Source organism: Corvus moneduloides, chromosome 5 (assembly GCF_009650955.1).
Source record: "Corvus moneduloides isolate bCorMon1 chromosome 5, bCorMon1.pri, whole genome shotgun sequence".
In the NCBI taxonomy this organism is placed as follows: domain Eukaryota; kingdom Metazoa; phylum Chordata; class Aves; order Passeriformes; family Corvidae; genus Corvus; species Corvus moneduloides.
This window is the reverse complement of record NC_045480.1, coordinates 5,649,458-5,665,985: the sequence shown is the minus strand read 5'-3', so window position 1 is coordinate 5,665,985 and position 16,528 is coordinate 5,649,458. Positions and strand designations below refer to the sequence as shown.

At 46.4% G+C, this 16,528-nt stretch overlaps 1 protein-coding gene across 1 annotated transcript; it reads right to left on the bottom strand.

The window, feature by feature from the left end:
* Window positions 1-747: 747 nt before the first annotated feature.
* Window positions 748-15,350, bottom strand: CHMP3 (charged multivesicular body protein 3). Its single transcript, XM_032108343.1, has 6 exons — window positions 15,224-15,350; window positions 10,400-10,460; window positions 6,816-6,995; window positions 4,163-4,284; window positions 2,252-2,366; window positions 748-1,276 (listed from the first exon to the last, which is right to left on the bottom strand). Exons 1-6 carry the CDS (start codon window positions 15,266-15,268, stop codon window positions 1,140-1,142), a joined length of 660 nt encoding a protein of 219 aa, XP_031964234.1. The 5' UTR covers window positions 15,269-15,350; the 3' UTR covers window positions 748-1,139.
* Window positions 15,351-16,528: the final 1,178 nt, after the last annotated feature.

Sequence of the window (16,528 nt, the reverse complement as noted above, 5' to 3'; positions counted from 1 at the left end):
CAGTCTGGGTTTATTGCAGCTCTCACCCTCTCCACTCTGCAGCTGCTTTTATTTCTATCTGTGCTTTCTGGATTTTTTTAAGACCACAAGAACCAAATTATCTCTCTTGCCTGTTTTTGTGTTGCATTTGGGGTGGAGATGGAACACTTGAATTGCACAGCCTTGAGGATACTTTGCTTCCCTGAGCATGAAGGTGAACAGTGCTTGGCCCCCCATCCAGCTCTCTGTGTACCTTGTGTGTTTTTCTACCCTTGCTGTTGGGATACAATTAGTTAGAGACTTAAGATTGCTTTTGGTAAGTCTTCCTTAAAATTAAGAGCTCTGCCCTTTACCTGGGAGGTGCCTGTGGCAGTGACAGGTTTGGGTCAGAATTTTTTGGTTTGCAAACTGCCTTTTGTGAGCTGTGACATCTGTTTTCCCTGAAGCTTTTCCTTGGGAGGAGACACAGCTCTCTTTTGACCCTGAAATGTGCTATTGGAGCAGCAGTGAGGCCTTGGCATGGCCACAGGGTCTGGGGAAGCTTTGCCAACAGTCTGGTGAGTCAGGGCCACCCCTCCCACTGCTGCTCTTGCTGTGCCACAGCCTTGGCTAAGACAGGCTCTCCTGTGATCATACAGAGCTGGAACTGACTGAAAACTTCTCTTTAACTATGCAGTGAAGGCCCTAAATGTGCTAAAGAAAGGTGTTACAAAACCAAAAGGGAGGTGTTAGAGGTGGGTATTGTTTGTGACAGAAGCCAAAGTGATGCAAACTAAACTGCTGCATGGCAGTGACTGTTAGAAGCAGCTTTAATAAAATTTGTAGTGATTCAGGAAAACACAGATCTGACAGTGCTGGAGGTTTTTGGTAGCAGATTAAACCAAAGTGCCTGTTAGGGAAAAATGCTGCTTGAAGATGAGAATATATTTCAGGACTTTGTATCTAAAAATACATAACATTACACCACCCTTGCCATATCACCACAGAAAACTGGAAGAGACTGCACTCCCCAAGAAGTATATTACAGTAGTTTCTTGGAGAATAAAATCCTCAGGAAGAAAAAATATATATATATTACATAAGTGAGAATACAGTTAAGTTTTGCATTTTGAAGGTAGGACAGAATAAAATAAAGCCAACTGTACACATCCATGCTGGCCCTAACTCCGCAGGGTCGCCAACCGTGACTGCATCGCTTCGATGTCCTCCTCCTCGTCCACAGCAGCAGCAGCTGCTCCCATGGGCTCAGGCTCTGGCAGAGCATCTGTCACTTTACTGGGTGCTTTACCCAAGGCCCCTGCAACAACAAACAGGCTTGTTAGTGTGTCTTAGGTCTGCATTTAATAATTAGTGGCTTTCAGGGACATCTAAAATAACCCAACCAGTCACTTCTCCTGGAGGTCACACCCCTGAGCTGTAACAGGGCCAGCCCGGGGCTGTTGGCAGCCCAGCAGCACTGACCTGCCAGCCCCTCTGAGCCTCTGCACTCCTTCCCTGCTGGGAGGAAGCTCCCCCCCAAGCCCTGCTGCTTGCCTCGGAGCTCCCACTGCCTGCCTGGGAGGAGGGGAGCTCCCAGGAAACAGGATGGAAAAAGCAAATTAGGATATGAGAAAGGAGAGGACAATGTGCCAGGCGCTGGGCACAAGGTGCCAGCAGGGTGGGAGCTGCACTTTCAGTGTGGTACAGCTGAATGCAGCCCTGGTATTGTTTTTGTCACACCACATCACAAGCAATCCAGGTGAAAGGAGCATTCTAAGCACTCTCCAAGTCAAATAACTGAACCAGTAGATCATTACTTCATGAGCTGGAAGGCAGAAGTTGTGGTTTTGGTTTTAAGAGGGTTTTAGTGTTTGTTTTGGGCTTTTTCCCCCGAACAGGACACAGCATGTTACTGCCAGGACTCAAAACACAGCTTACGACTCAAGGCAGTGCAGCTGAGTTTATTTCTTGGCTTCATTAATAACAGTACCTAGTCAATCATGTAAGTTTCACCTTGTTTAGACGATTCACTGCACAGCCAAACACAGATCTGTTGGAGCCTCAATTACATAACTGCACAGACAGCAGCTGATGGATATTAGTTCTGCCTTGCTGAGCCCCACTGACCTTCTCAGCCAGTATTCCCTGAGAAACCAGTTTGTCAGAGCTCTCTGCCCATCACCAAAGGAAGAGATGCCACTGTGAGAGTGCAGTGCAGTCAGAAGAGATGAAGATTTCAGTTGCTGCATCTTGTTGAACAGAGCAGGGCTCTCAGCAGCACCCACAAACTCACCAGCTGTAATTTCAAAAAGGATTTTGTCAATTTCTGCCTCTGCTTCCTCTTCCATCTCCTCCTGATCCTCCAGGCCTTCAAAGGTGTCCTCCAGCATTTCCTCTATAATTCCAGCCTAGCAGAAAACAAGAAGGCAGCCTGTGATGCCCTTGGAAACAGCAGAGTAAGAGGACACATTTCCCGCTTGGGAGATGAGGTTATGCCTATCCATAACAACCCCCTGCTCCAGCTTTCCCAATGGAGGCTGTTGCACAAGGGCAGCCAACAAACCCCCGGCAGTGTAAGGATGTATCTCTACAACTGGTGCCCTGGAAAAGCAGGAAGAAAACTGGGGATTAAAGGCACCTGTTCTCACTTTGAAAACCTCAAGTTATTTAAACTAAAAGAGGAGAGATTTAGGTTACATATTAGGAAGAAATTCTTCCCTGTGAGGGTGGTGAGACACTGGAACAGGTTGCCCAGAGAAGCTGCGGATGCCCAATCCCTGGCAGTGTTCAAGTCGAGGTTGGATGGGGCTCTGAGTGACCTGGTCTAGTGGAAGGTGTCCCTGTCCATGGCAGGGGGGCTGGAATTACATGATCTTTAAGATCCTTTCCAACCCAAACCATTCTACAAATCCGTGGTTATTTATTGTTGTTGCACATCTAAACCAAGAAGCCAGCCTGCTCCAAGCATGTGAAATACAAGTGTAAATTTCAGTCATGCAGCATGAATTGGGTAGCACACTGTAAAACTGCTCTTTGACACAGCTTGGGTTTTTTTCTGTCTGCATTTGAAAACATTCCTTTGCAGGCCCTGCAACCTAGATATGGCCAAACCATGCTGGTGCACAATAGCAAAATTATTTAGAAATAAACTTATTGGAACTAAACAGTCTAGAGTGGTTAGAAGGGAAAAAGCAAAACAACTTTAGTTGTTGAAAATGTAATGTTCATAACAGGAGACTTTGTATACTTTCAAATCAGAGCGCTCCCATCACATGGAGACACTGAGCTAGATGCTTCAAACCCAGTGACAGTGAGTTATATCTCAATTAGCCAGGAGTTTTGTGATTCTTTAAAAATTTTGTAAGGAACTATGTTTAATTAGTTAAGGAATGTTTGATTGTGTTATTTTGGCTGGTTTTGATTTAGATCTGTGTTGGCTCAGTGTCAGTAGAAAACCCTGAGAAATTACCTCACTGCACATGCAGAAAGGACCTCCATGGACCCATACCCCTTAGAGAACTTAATATTGAAGAACAAAATTCAATAAAGAATTGTTTAATGGTTATTATGTAACTAGAGATGAATTAGATGTCATGGAACAAGTATGGTATCTTCAGAGAGTTAAGGAGTCAAAGCCCTACACACCCCAGAAAATTTGATTAATACACTGCAGGCGCAGTAAGGGAGCCACTTCATAGGCTTGTACACCCCAAAAAACTTAATCAATAGTAATTGTCTAACCAGGACAGCAGATTTAATAAACCACTGTTTAGCTGAATAAAACTTGGGTTATCCATTAAAGAAAGACAGATGAGATGTTCTGGTAGTAGTTAAAAGAAACAAAACACCTCTACTATGATGCAGTAAATTGGGCAGATTTTTCGAGTGTCTATAAAAAAATCTTGGATGTTATAGTGTATATAAATGCCTGAAAATTGTTGTTTCTTTGAACATGTCTGTGGCAAATAAATTCCCAATATGTTCCCAATTTTTGACTCAAAATTGTTATTAAGAATGTTTGTCTAACAGCTTTTTGCTGTTAGGTTTAAAACTCTTTGTGTCACCAGTATCAGACTGGCCACAGAGTCGTGGAATGTCCTGAGGTCACACAAGCCCTCTGACAAAGAGGCCACCCAAGTGATTGCACAGCCCAGTAACAACCACATCATGTTCACCCAGGTCTGATTTATGTGCCAGATCTTACCTTCATCATCTCTTTGGACAAGTCCCTCATCGTTGCTTGGATTTCTGGGATTTTTACTAGATTTTGCATAGCTTTCATGACTTCTGTGCTCTTCTGCAATGAACCTGCTACTCTGAGGACAGCTGTGAAGGAGAGGCACAGAACAGCTTGAACAATCCATGCACTGCTGAAAGCAGAGAAATTACATCCTCCCTACATGCAAATTTGTTTACATTTAGACAATCCAATTTTAAAAAGAAATGGGGATTCCACTTCTTCCTTCCTGACTAAATTCCTGGGAAAGCCCAACTTGTACCCATGTTCAAAAAGCCACAGTTACAGCAAAGCTACGGGTCCTGCACAATGAGCAACCCAGGTGGTCTGCAGAGAGATTTCAACCACCTGCACCCAGTTCATTGAAGACAGGGACAGAGAGGCCTGAGTTGCTCCTGCCTGGCCCCTCAGCAGCCAGAGGTGTTGCTGCGGGTTTCAGCAGCAGAGCTGCAGTGAGTGCTGAAACCAGGGACCTCCTGCCTGACACCGGGAACTGGAAGCTAACCCTGGCAGAAGTTCTGCTGCAACAGCTTCACAGCAAAGAGTAAGCTATAACATTAACACTGAAAAAGATAAGCTGAAAATAAGCTTGTTTAAACTGAATCTAACAATACTCTTTCCAGATGCTATTCTCATAATGTAACTTATAAGCTCTCCTCATATGTATCAATATACCAAGATCAAAAAGCAGTAATTAAGGGTACTGTGAAGTTTTTTAAATTCTGCCATCTAACTTTGCAGTTTCCTGGACATGGAGAACTTACCTGTTTGTATATAAAATGGTCACTCCTTAACGAAGCAAAATGAAGGTACAGCACATATTATTTTTCACTTCAGTAATTTCTTTTAAGAGCCTTACACTTTTAACAAACTAACAGAAACCTTGCCTTGAGTGGTCATTTCTCAGGTTACTACAGACCCCAGACTGAATTCTAGGTTCCTTAATGTTTCCTATCTACGTGTATCATAACATTCCCAGGAAGATGAAGATGCTGGCAGTGGTAATAAGGAGGAGGCTGTTTTGAGTTTTTCCTTTTAAGGGACACCTCAAGCTGCAAGGATAGTCCTACTTCCCTTTCCATGGGGAACCACATTTGAACTGTGACAAAATTACACTTGAAGTTCACAATGTGACTCCTGATTTATCATTCATCCAGTGTCAAAATCTACTTGGATTATGCTGGGGTGGGGGAAATGCTTTGACATTTCAGCAGCATGTTGACCTCCACTAAGTCTTCTCCTGTCTTTAAAGCTTTCAGTTGTGCCTGTTATTGGCTGGAATGTTTCCAGCTATGGAAAACACTGCAGGAAGTCTATTACAACAGATTTCTGATGTGGATAAGGAGTGAGGGAAATATGCTGGTTCTGGGGGAACACAAAGGACCAAGGAGGGTTTACAGAACATGGGTGTTAAGCCAAGGCGCAAAAGGATTCATCCACACCAAGAAAATCAAACACTACTCCCCCACCCCCATATAGGTATTGGTAAATGCCCCCAGACTCTTGCTAGAGAAACAACCATCTACAAGGTGAAGGGAATTCTACTCCTGTGACAGATCCTGTCAAAATCAGTGACACAGGCTCCAAAAGGATACAGAGATATTAGGAATGCATTCAAACTGTTTAGGAATGCACACTAAGAACGTGTTCCAAACTGCTGTGAGTTCAGTTTCAGAGCATGTGATTCTCACATCACTGCAACCCTCAGGCTCTGAGGAGAGGTGTTAGATCATCTGCTGAGCAGCTCGTCAGAGAAAACAGGGAACCAGCAAGGATGCAGGCAACAATGAGGGGCAGGAACCCCAAGAAACTAAAACTGGGAGCTCCCAGACTACTTCAGAGCCCAGGGTGGGACACCCATCCAGAGAGGGCAGTGGGCAAACAGCCTCAGAACATCCCGCAGACTGAGGGGGGTTATTGCCTACAGGGATACGTGCTCTTTTCCCTTACAGGGATGTAAGGGAAAAGAGCATGTTTGGACACAGTGAAAACTTATGATAGATCTTTTAGGTGGATTACAGGATTTAATAATTAAATTTTAGGGGAAAATTAACTGAATTTTAGGGGAATGACCAAAGGTAGTTTGGGGAAGGATCGAAGTAGATCAGGGAATACACAAACCTCAGGGGGCTGCAGGACCAGGTACCAGCACCTCAGTCAGAGCAAATCTGGGGCCAGGTTTCAGATATCTGGCCATCTTAAACAAGGCATCTGAGAGCAGCTCGTGGAACAACCCATGTACTGTGTACATATGTGTTCTACCAGTGCACCTCAGTCCTCATCAGCTGAAGACGAAGAGCAGGATGGAGCTGTTCATGTGTCTGTGAAAGCTGTGTGTGTTTATGGGGTGGTGGCAAAGGCTCTGCTCTGAGATTGTGGGTGCATGTGCCTGCTGGGATTAGGGGGTAGAACTGCAGCAGCCTCACAGCTCTGGGCTTGCTATGGGAGGATCTTCCCAGGTTCCTGAAGCCCACTGGAATCAGCTGCCTTTCACAAGAGCACAGCTGCTTCCACATTCAAGCTCTGCCTGCATTTGACTTTGGTTCTGGACAAGGAAACCTCAGATCTCACCTCTACTGTCAGAGCAGTCATTGTGCTTGGGCTCAGAATTTGTTCTTACCAAGCTGGTTCTTCATCCCCATGAGAACAGAGTTCATGTGAGCTTTGGATGCATAGAGTTTGCTTACGGCCCTCCGAGAGCGGATCAGCTCCTTTGCCAAGATCACACACACATCTCTCTGATTTTTTTTGGCAGCATCCTTTATTGACCTCTTCACCTTCTCCTCTTCCCTCTGGATATCTGGAGTACAGAAAAACACAGCAAATAGTGATGAACTCCCAAGAATATGGAAGAGAAATTAGTCATTTGTTGGGGTATGTTTCCAATGCAAAGAATTGTTTCTGCTTGATTTCAGTTTCCCTCTGTTACTCACAGACCTTGTTCTAGGCTGATTTACATGTCAGTTGAATAATTCAGCTAAATCTTAATAGGAAAATTCTCATTACTGAACATCCAGCTCTGTAATTGCCTTTGCAGCCAAGAGTACTCTAAAGGACTGTCTGAGAATGTCCACGATGCTGAGCTAAGAACAAAGCACTCTGAGAGGATGATTTGATTTACAACTTCAAAATAACTTCCTATTAAACTGGCCTGATATAAATATACATATACGAAATATACATTCAATTTAAAACATCCTGTTCAAACTCTCCTGGCATCCAGCTTTGTTCAATAGCTGTTTTTTAAGAGTGTGTTGAAGCAGGAATACTGAACTAAGCATGAGCACCAAAGAGTTGGTTGGATTTGAAATATTAAACACTAAATAGGCCTCCTTAAATACCACTGGTTTCTCCAGCAAATCTGATGAGATTGTTCACAGTTCTGCCCTGCCAGGTAACACTGGCTGTGAACAGCAGGAGCCAGGTACTCCAAAAAGCCCAGAGCAAAAACTGCAAGAATAAGCAGGGACAATATCAACCTCCTTCCTTTTCCAGACTCAGCAATACATCAACCACTGACGAAATGTGGATCTAAGAGTCCACAAGAAAAATGATCCTAAAGTAAATAAAGAATTCAGATAATAAGGATTAGCCTCACCTTCCTGCAAAGAGTTGATTGAAATGACCACAAGAACAATTATTTCAAGGAAAGCCTCAGTTCAAATTTAGTTTTGAGCCTTCTTGATTTATGCCAGACGAAGTTACACATTGGAAGAATAAGAAGTTGCCCTTTTATAAAAACAAAGGCATCAACACACACTTTCTGGCACAGGCTGACTTGGAGACTTCAACACAGCTTCTCAAGTGGGAGTTAATGAACTCTGTACTCAAGACCAGTTATTCTCTCACTATCATTCACTGGGGTCTTTACCTCAAAGGACTAGCAGAAAGCTGTAGGATCATAATCAGAAAAACATACCCTTGCTGCTTTCCCACTATTATTTTCAGAAATACCACGAACTTGAAGACATTTGTATGTCAGACACGGGACTGAGCCAAGTCCCAGCATATCAGAGCAGGTAAGAAAGAGTTGAAGTGCTCCAGCAGGAAACAGAAAGCACCAGAAGAACTCCAGCAGCAGTGAGGAATTACAGCATTCACTTTGTCAGGCTGAAAACAACCACAAGTATTGTGTTGCTACACTCAGTCTAGTGTAGGGCAGCCTGTACTCGAGTGAACGCTTTTGCTGGCATGACCAACTGCTGAGTATGAGATCAGCGGCACAAGTATGAAAGAACAGCCAACTCCATCTCTGGAGGTCAGTGCCAGCTACACTCCTCAAGGAAGTCAAAGTCACTTCCCCAGTCTCTCTGCAGCACTACCAAGCACAAGAGGCACAAAGCAGCCCAAGCACATGTGAGAGGGACTTGAAAGCTCAGCAAAACACAAAGTTACTGTATTACTCCAACTCTATCAACTCAAAAAATTTAATTCTGAACTAACAAGGATACCTTTCATTTCTCCAAACCTTCCAAGCCCTGAAAAACAACCTACCCCAAAGAAAAATCACTAGAGCAGCAAGAGTCCAACAACAGATGGTTTCAAACTGTGTTGCTATTTTAGTAACTGTGCAGACCAGGCAAGCCAAGTGTTCCAGTGATCCAAGCCCACTCAGTTCATCCCAGGTGGATCTAGCATTGCCTTGTCCAAACACATCTAGCACAGCCTTCCCCAAGGAAACTAAGGCAGGTTCCAGCTTAGCATCCTTAGAGATTGCAGGGATTTCCTGTGTAAGGCTCAGCTGAAAGGAGAAAGCACAGCAGAATCCAACAACAGCAAGTAATTTTTGAGAAAACCTTCAGTGGTACATGGCTGTTATCCTTCAGGAGCAGCCTGCTAGCCTGGGAAGTGTCCAGCAGAACCACGTACTTCCATAGGTGACACTTGGTAAAATGTGAAATCCTGGCACAAAGATATTCTGTAGTTTATTTTAAGGGGAATTATCAGAATACCAGATGGTTGGTGGTTAGTGCTGAACTGTATTTCTTTGAATGTAGGACTCTGAAATACAGACATGCTTAGAGCTGCTAAAATAATTAGATTTGCATCCACATCAAAATATCACACTACCAGGTAACCTAGTATCTGTATAGGCCATTAAAAGTACTATGGCATGTAAAAAGTTAACAGAAACCCGAAATTTCAAGAAACATCAGTAGTGAACATGTGGGTATTTTGTTCTTGTGGAAGATGCAACCTCTAAAACACATTTTGCTAGTAAGATCAGAGTTGCAGTTCCTCTGTGCCTGATACAGCCGCACAAAGTGCCCTGGAGAAAGCAAAAGAATTCACATTCCTGTACATCGGTTTTCCTGGGAAAGACAAACTCGGTTCCTCATATTAGAGACAAGGACAGACCTTGTACTGCACAAGCAACCTTCTCCAACCAAATCACACGAGTCTATGGGAGGGAGAAGACACAAACCCTGTCAGGTTACTCCAGAGGCACAGGGCTGAGGAGGAATAGGGGAGGGAGGACAAAACAGGCATGTGCCTAGTAACCAGATGCTGACACAAAATACCCTTCACCAGCACATCCCATGGACAAATCCCAGGGACAGGGTAGAAGAGAAAGAAGGGGAAAACAAAACCTAGACCCAAACCTATTTTCAGGCTCAGGGATGGCAGGCAGAAGAAATTCTGCACTAACAGCAGTGCAATAAAAAGGAACTCCTCTGCTTTTCAAAACACATTCAGCAGTGTAATGCTCAACATTTAATAGCAGAACACCCACCTGCTGTGAAAATACTTCTTTTTTTCCCTTCCTCTCTTCTGTTTGTAATTTTCCCAAGCTGACAGCAAGTTACTTTTGCTTGGGTTGTGCACTTTCACACCAGTACATACCAGTGGAACTTCCTACATGTGGAATTATATTACCACACTGATACTACTTATTAAATCAATGTGGGTGAAATTCTGGATAATAAGTCTAATACATGTTATCCAAAGGGATTTAAGAGCATTATGTCTTACTGGGAGCATGAAATATTCATATTCTTTTGAAAATTTTACTTGGATAACTTCACAGCGGCATCATTTTGTAGCACAGACTAAGTCTGGCCCCAGGATCACATTCATCTTCCTTTATTCCAAACGCGATAGACTACCCCAGGTTATTAAATTTCACAGCCTACCTCAATTAAAGCAAAAAAAACTTGAAGGCAGACAGGGAGAGTAAAAAAAAAACGAGACACAAGTACAAACCTCTGATCTGTCTATCAATCACTCTCATTTCTTTCCTTATCTTCAAGGACCATTCATTGACCTTAAAAAGAGAAAGAGAGAGTTACTTGAAATTCCATCTTTAAAACTATGCTTTTATATTTGCATGTAACTTAAACATTCAGTATCAAAGCAGCACTTCAAAATGCACAAGCTTTAACTTATGAGTGATGTTAAAATACTTCATTATTCAAATAATAAAACCCCAAAACATTGCAGAGATACCACCAGTTACTGCACTGCTCTTAATGCTCAGACAAGCAGTTAAGGAGGACCTTTACAGATCCCTTCCAACCGAAACTCTTCAATGATTCCATGATGTGATTTGTGAGTCAGACGCTCAGTGCCTGGCTAACTTCCCACATCACAGCCATGTCACTGTACAGAGTGAACTTGCCACAGGGAATTTCAGCAGAAGCGACAGACTTTGGCACAGGACGACAGCACCAAGGAGGCTACTGCCCATTTCAGTCAGGAGGATCCCCAGGTCTCCAAGCCAACCCTTACTCAAAGCAGGATCAAGTTCAGACTTCAGACAGGTTGTTCAGGGCCTCATCCACTGAGTTTTGATACTGTTTGAGGGCAGAGACTTCACAGCCACTCTGAGCAACTGCACTTAAATTACTCCTGTGAGGAAGAACTTTCCTCACAGAATCCTGGAACAGTTTGGGTTGGAAGGGACCTTAAAGACCATCTACGTCCTGCTGTTGGTGGGGCCACCTTCCACTAAACCAGATTGCTCAGAGCTCCATCCAATCTGGCCTTTCATGTCCAATTCAAAACTCTCCTCTGGCCAGCTGTGGCTGTAGCACCTCTCCTATCACTGAAGACACCTCAAAAAAACCCCTTCTCTTCTCCAAGCCAAAATGAGCCCAGTTCCCTAAGCCACTCCTCCTGCATCAAGGGCTCCAGCCCTCCACCATCCTGATGGCCCTCTGCCACACTTCCCCAGTTTGCTGAGATCCTTCCTGAACTGGGTGCCCACACTCGGACACTGTTCTGCGGATGTGGCCTCTTTAATGCTGTGTAGCACAGTGACTGAATGCTCAACACTGTGACTACAGCTTCCTAACACAGCCCCATTTACCTTCATTGCTGCAAAGGTGCACTGGGAACTCATGTTTATTATCCATGGGAATCCTTTCCTGCAGAGCTGGTGCCCAGCCAGCCCCAGGCTGCACATCCCTGCGTGCAGGGATGGCTGTCTCACCTGCACAGTCTTGCACTGCTCAACATCATGAGGTTCCTGCTACGTTCCTCACACTTGCTCAGGTCCCTCTGCCCTCCAGCTTCCCTTCCCCTGCCTTTGGTGGGGTTCAAACACAGCCACTCCTGTGACAGCTCCCTCCTGGCACTTGCCAAGATCTCTCTGCTCCAGATCGTCTGGCTCACCCAAGAGGTGGGGAGCTCCACTTGCCCGGATGTAGTGGTTCGATTCAAAACATCCATTACTTACTTATTTTCCTTCTGTGAGATAAGAATTAGGAGAAAGCAAAGCAGGCACAAAACTTAAAAGAATATTAAAAAGTTTATTAACAGACCTAAAAGACCACCCCTCTAGGGAAGCAGAGGGAAGAGAACTTGTGCACTGAAAACTTGTAAAGCAAGTTCTCTTCAGTGCACAAGCCCAGCAGAGCAACACATTTAGACTTTTACCAGTCTCAAAGGACATTCTCTTGGTCATGGAGAACAAGACCACGTTTTGACTGCAGACAACAGCCACCATTTGAGGTGCCCAAGCACAAAATCCGCCTAAAAACCCCCACAAACAACCCAAAGCCCTGCATTGGTGCAGAAGTTTCTAACAGGTTTCAGAGAGCTCCTGTACCTTTAGTTAAATCCTGGTTTTACAGGGGAAAAAAACCCCAAACCCTTGCAGGACTGACTGCAGCCTCCCCTCTTGTTCTTCAGAGTGGAGGAAATATTGTCCTGGAGAATCATTCCTCACCCTGACAGAAAGCTAAGAAGGAGGTTCCTTTTTTGAGTATGGGCTACATGAGAGGGAAAAAAAGCAGGGGGAAGAGACTGAAGTAAAGCATGAAAGTGCTCTGGCTGGCCAACTGTCCTGTCTCAGACGCAACAGCTACCAGAGATTTGCTCTACAACTTGTATTCTAGAACAAATGAACACACAACAAGCCTTCACATACAAGCACAATCAGCAACTGTCAAATGAACCACAGCAGGATTTCCAGCTTCTGTCTCTGGGATGCACAACCCAGCACAAAGACACCATTAAATCAAGACTGGTTGTGTGCTGTCATCAATCCCTGCCAACTCTGATAGCTGAAAACTCTCACAGCTCATCCCTAGCATTGACAGGAATCAGCTGCTTGACACAACAGTCCTAAAGGCAGAGCTGGGTGCTTACACCTTCCCTGGTGTTCTCAACTCATCTCCTGTTTTGTGAAAGAGGAGGAGGAAATCCCATTGTCTCTCATCCAGGCTACTCCATGCTCCCAGCTACATGAGACAGCAATTTGTTGAGCTGCAAAGAAGCCACACTGCCCATCTCACACAGGACACAGGGACATGGATACAAATCATGGCACAAGGCAGCAGTGCTGGGAACAGGAGTATGTGGTCCAGCTGAGCAAAGACAATTACCCTGAGCACAACTCCACACTGATAAAGCTATTCTGCTTTCACCCCTGATCTAAACAAAATCATCACTCTCACAGCACTGCATCACACCAGAGTCAGCCAGCAAAGCACTCGGCTGAAAAGAGCCAACTCAGACTACACTGGAGGAAAACCCACTTTTTAAGTTCAAACGATCCAGACATGGCATTAAAAGTATAATAAATCCCCAGTTTTAGACAGACTGGAATGCATCACCAGCTCTTCACAAGGACTGAAGATGTTTGCCTTATATTGATCATAAATAAATTATCTCACATCAGCAGAGTGGGCAGACAAATGAACCGAGGGCAAAACATTGCCATCACAAAATCTCAACCTCTCCCCATCATTATCCACGTTCTGCAGTGCTTGGATGGCTCCCTCCAGCCCTGCTCAGGGACTGTATCTTGTGCACAGCTGCTGGCAGACACAAGATAAGCGGTGCTGTTTTCCCATCAGTTAGGAACTACTTTTTCTTCCTTCTAAAGCTGCAGTTAGGTACAGGAGGAAAGGAATTTTTTACTATTAATGGGTTTTTCAATATCACTGTTGTGGCCTGTGAAGTCACCATGCCAGCCTGCAGCCCTCAGAGACTCACATCACCTCTCCCAACACCTGTTCCATAGAGCCTGGGCAGGGTTTTCTGCAAAGAATCACAGAATCCCTGGGTTAGGAAGGGATCTCTGGAGATCATCCAGTCCAAACCCCCTGCCAAGGCAGGGTCACCCAGAGCAGGTGATACAGGAACGTGTCCAGGTGTGTTTGGAATGTCCCCAGAGAGGAAGACTCCACAACCTCCCTAAGCAGCTATTCCAGGGCTCTGCCACTCTCAGCATGAAGAAGTTCTTCCTCATGTAGAGGTGGAAATTATTGTGGTTTAGTTTATGGCCCTTGCTCCTTGTCCTGTTGCTGTGCACCACGAAAAAGAAGGTTCAAGGTGGATGGCACCATCCTCCAAGAGCTCCAAGATGACCAACAGGCACTGTGCTACTGGAAAACATGACAAGTTCACCAGGGAAGGCAAAAGAGCAGCCCTCAGACACGAGGCAGGAACGCCTCAGTGCAGCACGACCACATGTGTGGGTTACACAGCTGTCTGATGTGTTACCCCAGCCCTGAGAGCAGCAGTCCCCAACCCCAGCTCTCCCTGTGGTCTCCTGTACCACACTCAGGAACACAGGAGACTGACCCAGCCCACAGAATGCTCAGACACAGGCAGAGCAGGAAAGGAAAGGACACTCCCAAAGGCACATTCCTCATCTGATTCTCTCACCTGACAAGAAACAACCGCAACCTACTCCCCTCAGACTCAGCTGCTACAAAGCACCAGGGGACACCTGTGAACATCCACAGCTTGTCTAAGCCTTCAACTTCTGTGCCTGTCATCCTTCTTCCTGCTGCTTTTCCAGTACCTCTAATGTACTTGATCTTCCTCTCCCCAAAGAGCAGACTTTTTCACTAACACATTAGTAGCTACTTATGAAAGGCAAAAGTGAAATTCACCAGTGTCTTCATTATTTCATTTCACTGTGACATCAGAAAGCTGTTCGTGGAAACACACAGTTTGTCTACAGACTCACCTTCCCCTTCCAAGTCCCAATATTTCAGCTACTATTTCCTAATTTTAAGGCTATATCTGCAAGAGGAGCTAGAATCATAGAATATTAAGGGGTTGGAAGGGACTTTAAAGACCATATAGCTCCAACCTGGGCAGGGACACCTTCCACTAGACCAGGCTGCTCGACGTCTTATCCAACCTGGCCTTGAACACTTCCAGGGATGGGGCAGCCACAGCTTCTCTGGGCAACCTGTTCCAGTGTCTCACCGCCCTCACAGGGAAGAATTTCTTCTCAGTATCTAACCTAAACTTCCCCTCTATCAACTTGCACCCATTCCCGCTTGTCCCGTCACTCCAGTTCCTGACAAAGAGCCCCTCTCCGGCTTCCCTGTAGGCCCCTTCAGATACTGAACGGTGTTGTGAGGTCTCCACACGCCCGGTCCCGGGCCGGGTGTAGCCAGGGCCGGTTGTAGCCAGAGCCAGGGCCAAGGCCAGGGCCAGGGCCAGGCCCCTCCGTAGTCCCCGCCCGACGCCATAGCAACGCCACACGGCCCTGCCGCCAGTCCCCCCGCAAGCCTCCGGCCCCCGCCGCACCCCAGCCCCGCCCTGGCGGCTCCGGCCCCTCACCAGCTCCTTGGGCGGCTTCTCGGGGGTCTTCCCGAACAGCCCCATGGCGGCCGCACCGCCCGGCACTTCCGGGTTCCCCTCGGCCGGGCCGGGCGGAGACCGCACTGCGCCTGCGCCACCGGCACCGCAGACCCCGCCCCCTCCGCTGGGGGCGGTGCCCGAGGCCTCGCCCCGCCCCTCGCGGCGTCCCGCTGGTCACGTGGCGCTGCGCACGGCCCCGCCTCGCGCGGGAGGGGCGGGAAGGCTCTGAGGGCAGCGGGGCGGGGCGGGTGCTGGTGGCGGCGGGAGTGCTCGGTCTCTCACACTGAGCGTGTTGATAACCCATTCACAGCGTCAATTAGGTTGGAAAAGACTTCTGAGATTACCGAGTGCAACCATGACCGAACACCGACGTGGCACTGAGTGCCACATCCAGTCTTTCCTTAAAACACCTCCGGGGTTTGTTAACCCCATCGCCCTGCGCAGCCCATTCCAATGTCCAGTCACCGTTTCTGTGAAGAAGTTCCTCCTAAAGCGCAACGTCCGCTGGCCCAGCTTTAAATTCCGTCCTCTCGTCCTGTCGCTGGTTTCCTGGGAGCAGAGCCTGACCACCACCTGGCTACACCTTCCTATCAGGGAGCTGTAGAGAGCAATAAAGTCTCCCCTGAGATTCCTTTTCTCCAGGCGGAGCTACCCCCAGCTCCCTCAGCTGCTCCTTATCACACCTGTGCTCCAGACCCTTCCCCAGCTGCGCTCCCTTCTCTGGGACCGCAGCACCTCGATGACCTGTTGGTGCAAGGGCTGACTCCCACTCTGCTCTTTCCCCTGGGACGGCCCGCAGGACACCGAGGGCAAAGCCCGTACCAGCCGGTGCCCACCTCGTCCCCAGCTGCCGGGGCTGTTTCGGAGAAATCCCACCAGCCAGGCCTGGCTCATCTCCACCCTCCTCTCCGCAGGGTCACCTGGCTGAAATGAAGGGACAGCTTGGAGCTGCTCTGCTGGAGCTCCAGCGAGTCATTCCATCTCTTCACACCCCGGTGAGCAATCTGAGACTGTAAGCACTAGAAATAAATCAGTGATGCCCAGAGTGCAAAAGTTTAGGAAGGAAAAGGTGCTATTAGCTTAATCTAACTTAATACCTTACAATTATGCTTACCCTCATTATTTAATTACTGGAGACAGACATTTTAATGACAGTTACAAAAATGTACAGTTTCACTTTTTGTCATCTTTCCCTCCAAAATCTAATGCAGAACAAAGATCTAAACAAGCTTTGGAAAGGAGAGCTCTCATTTTGGACTGAGCACCAGCAGTGGGAAAGCCAGT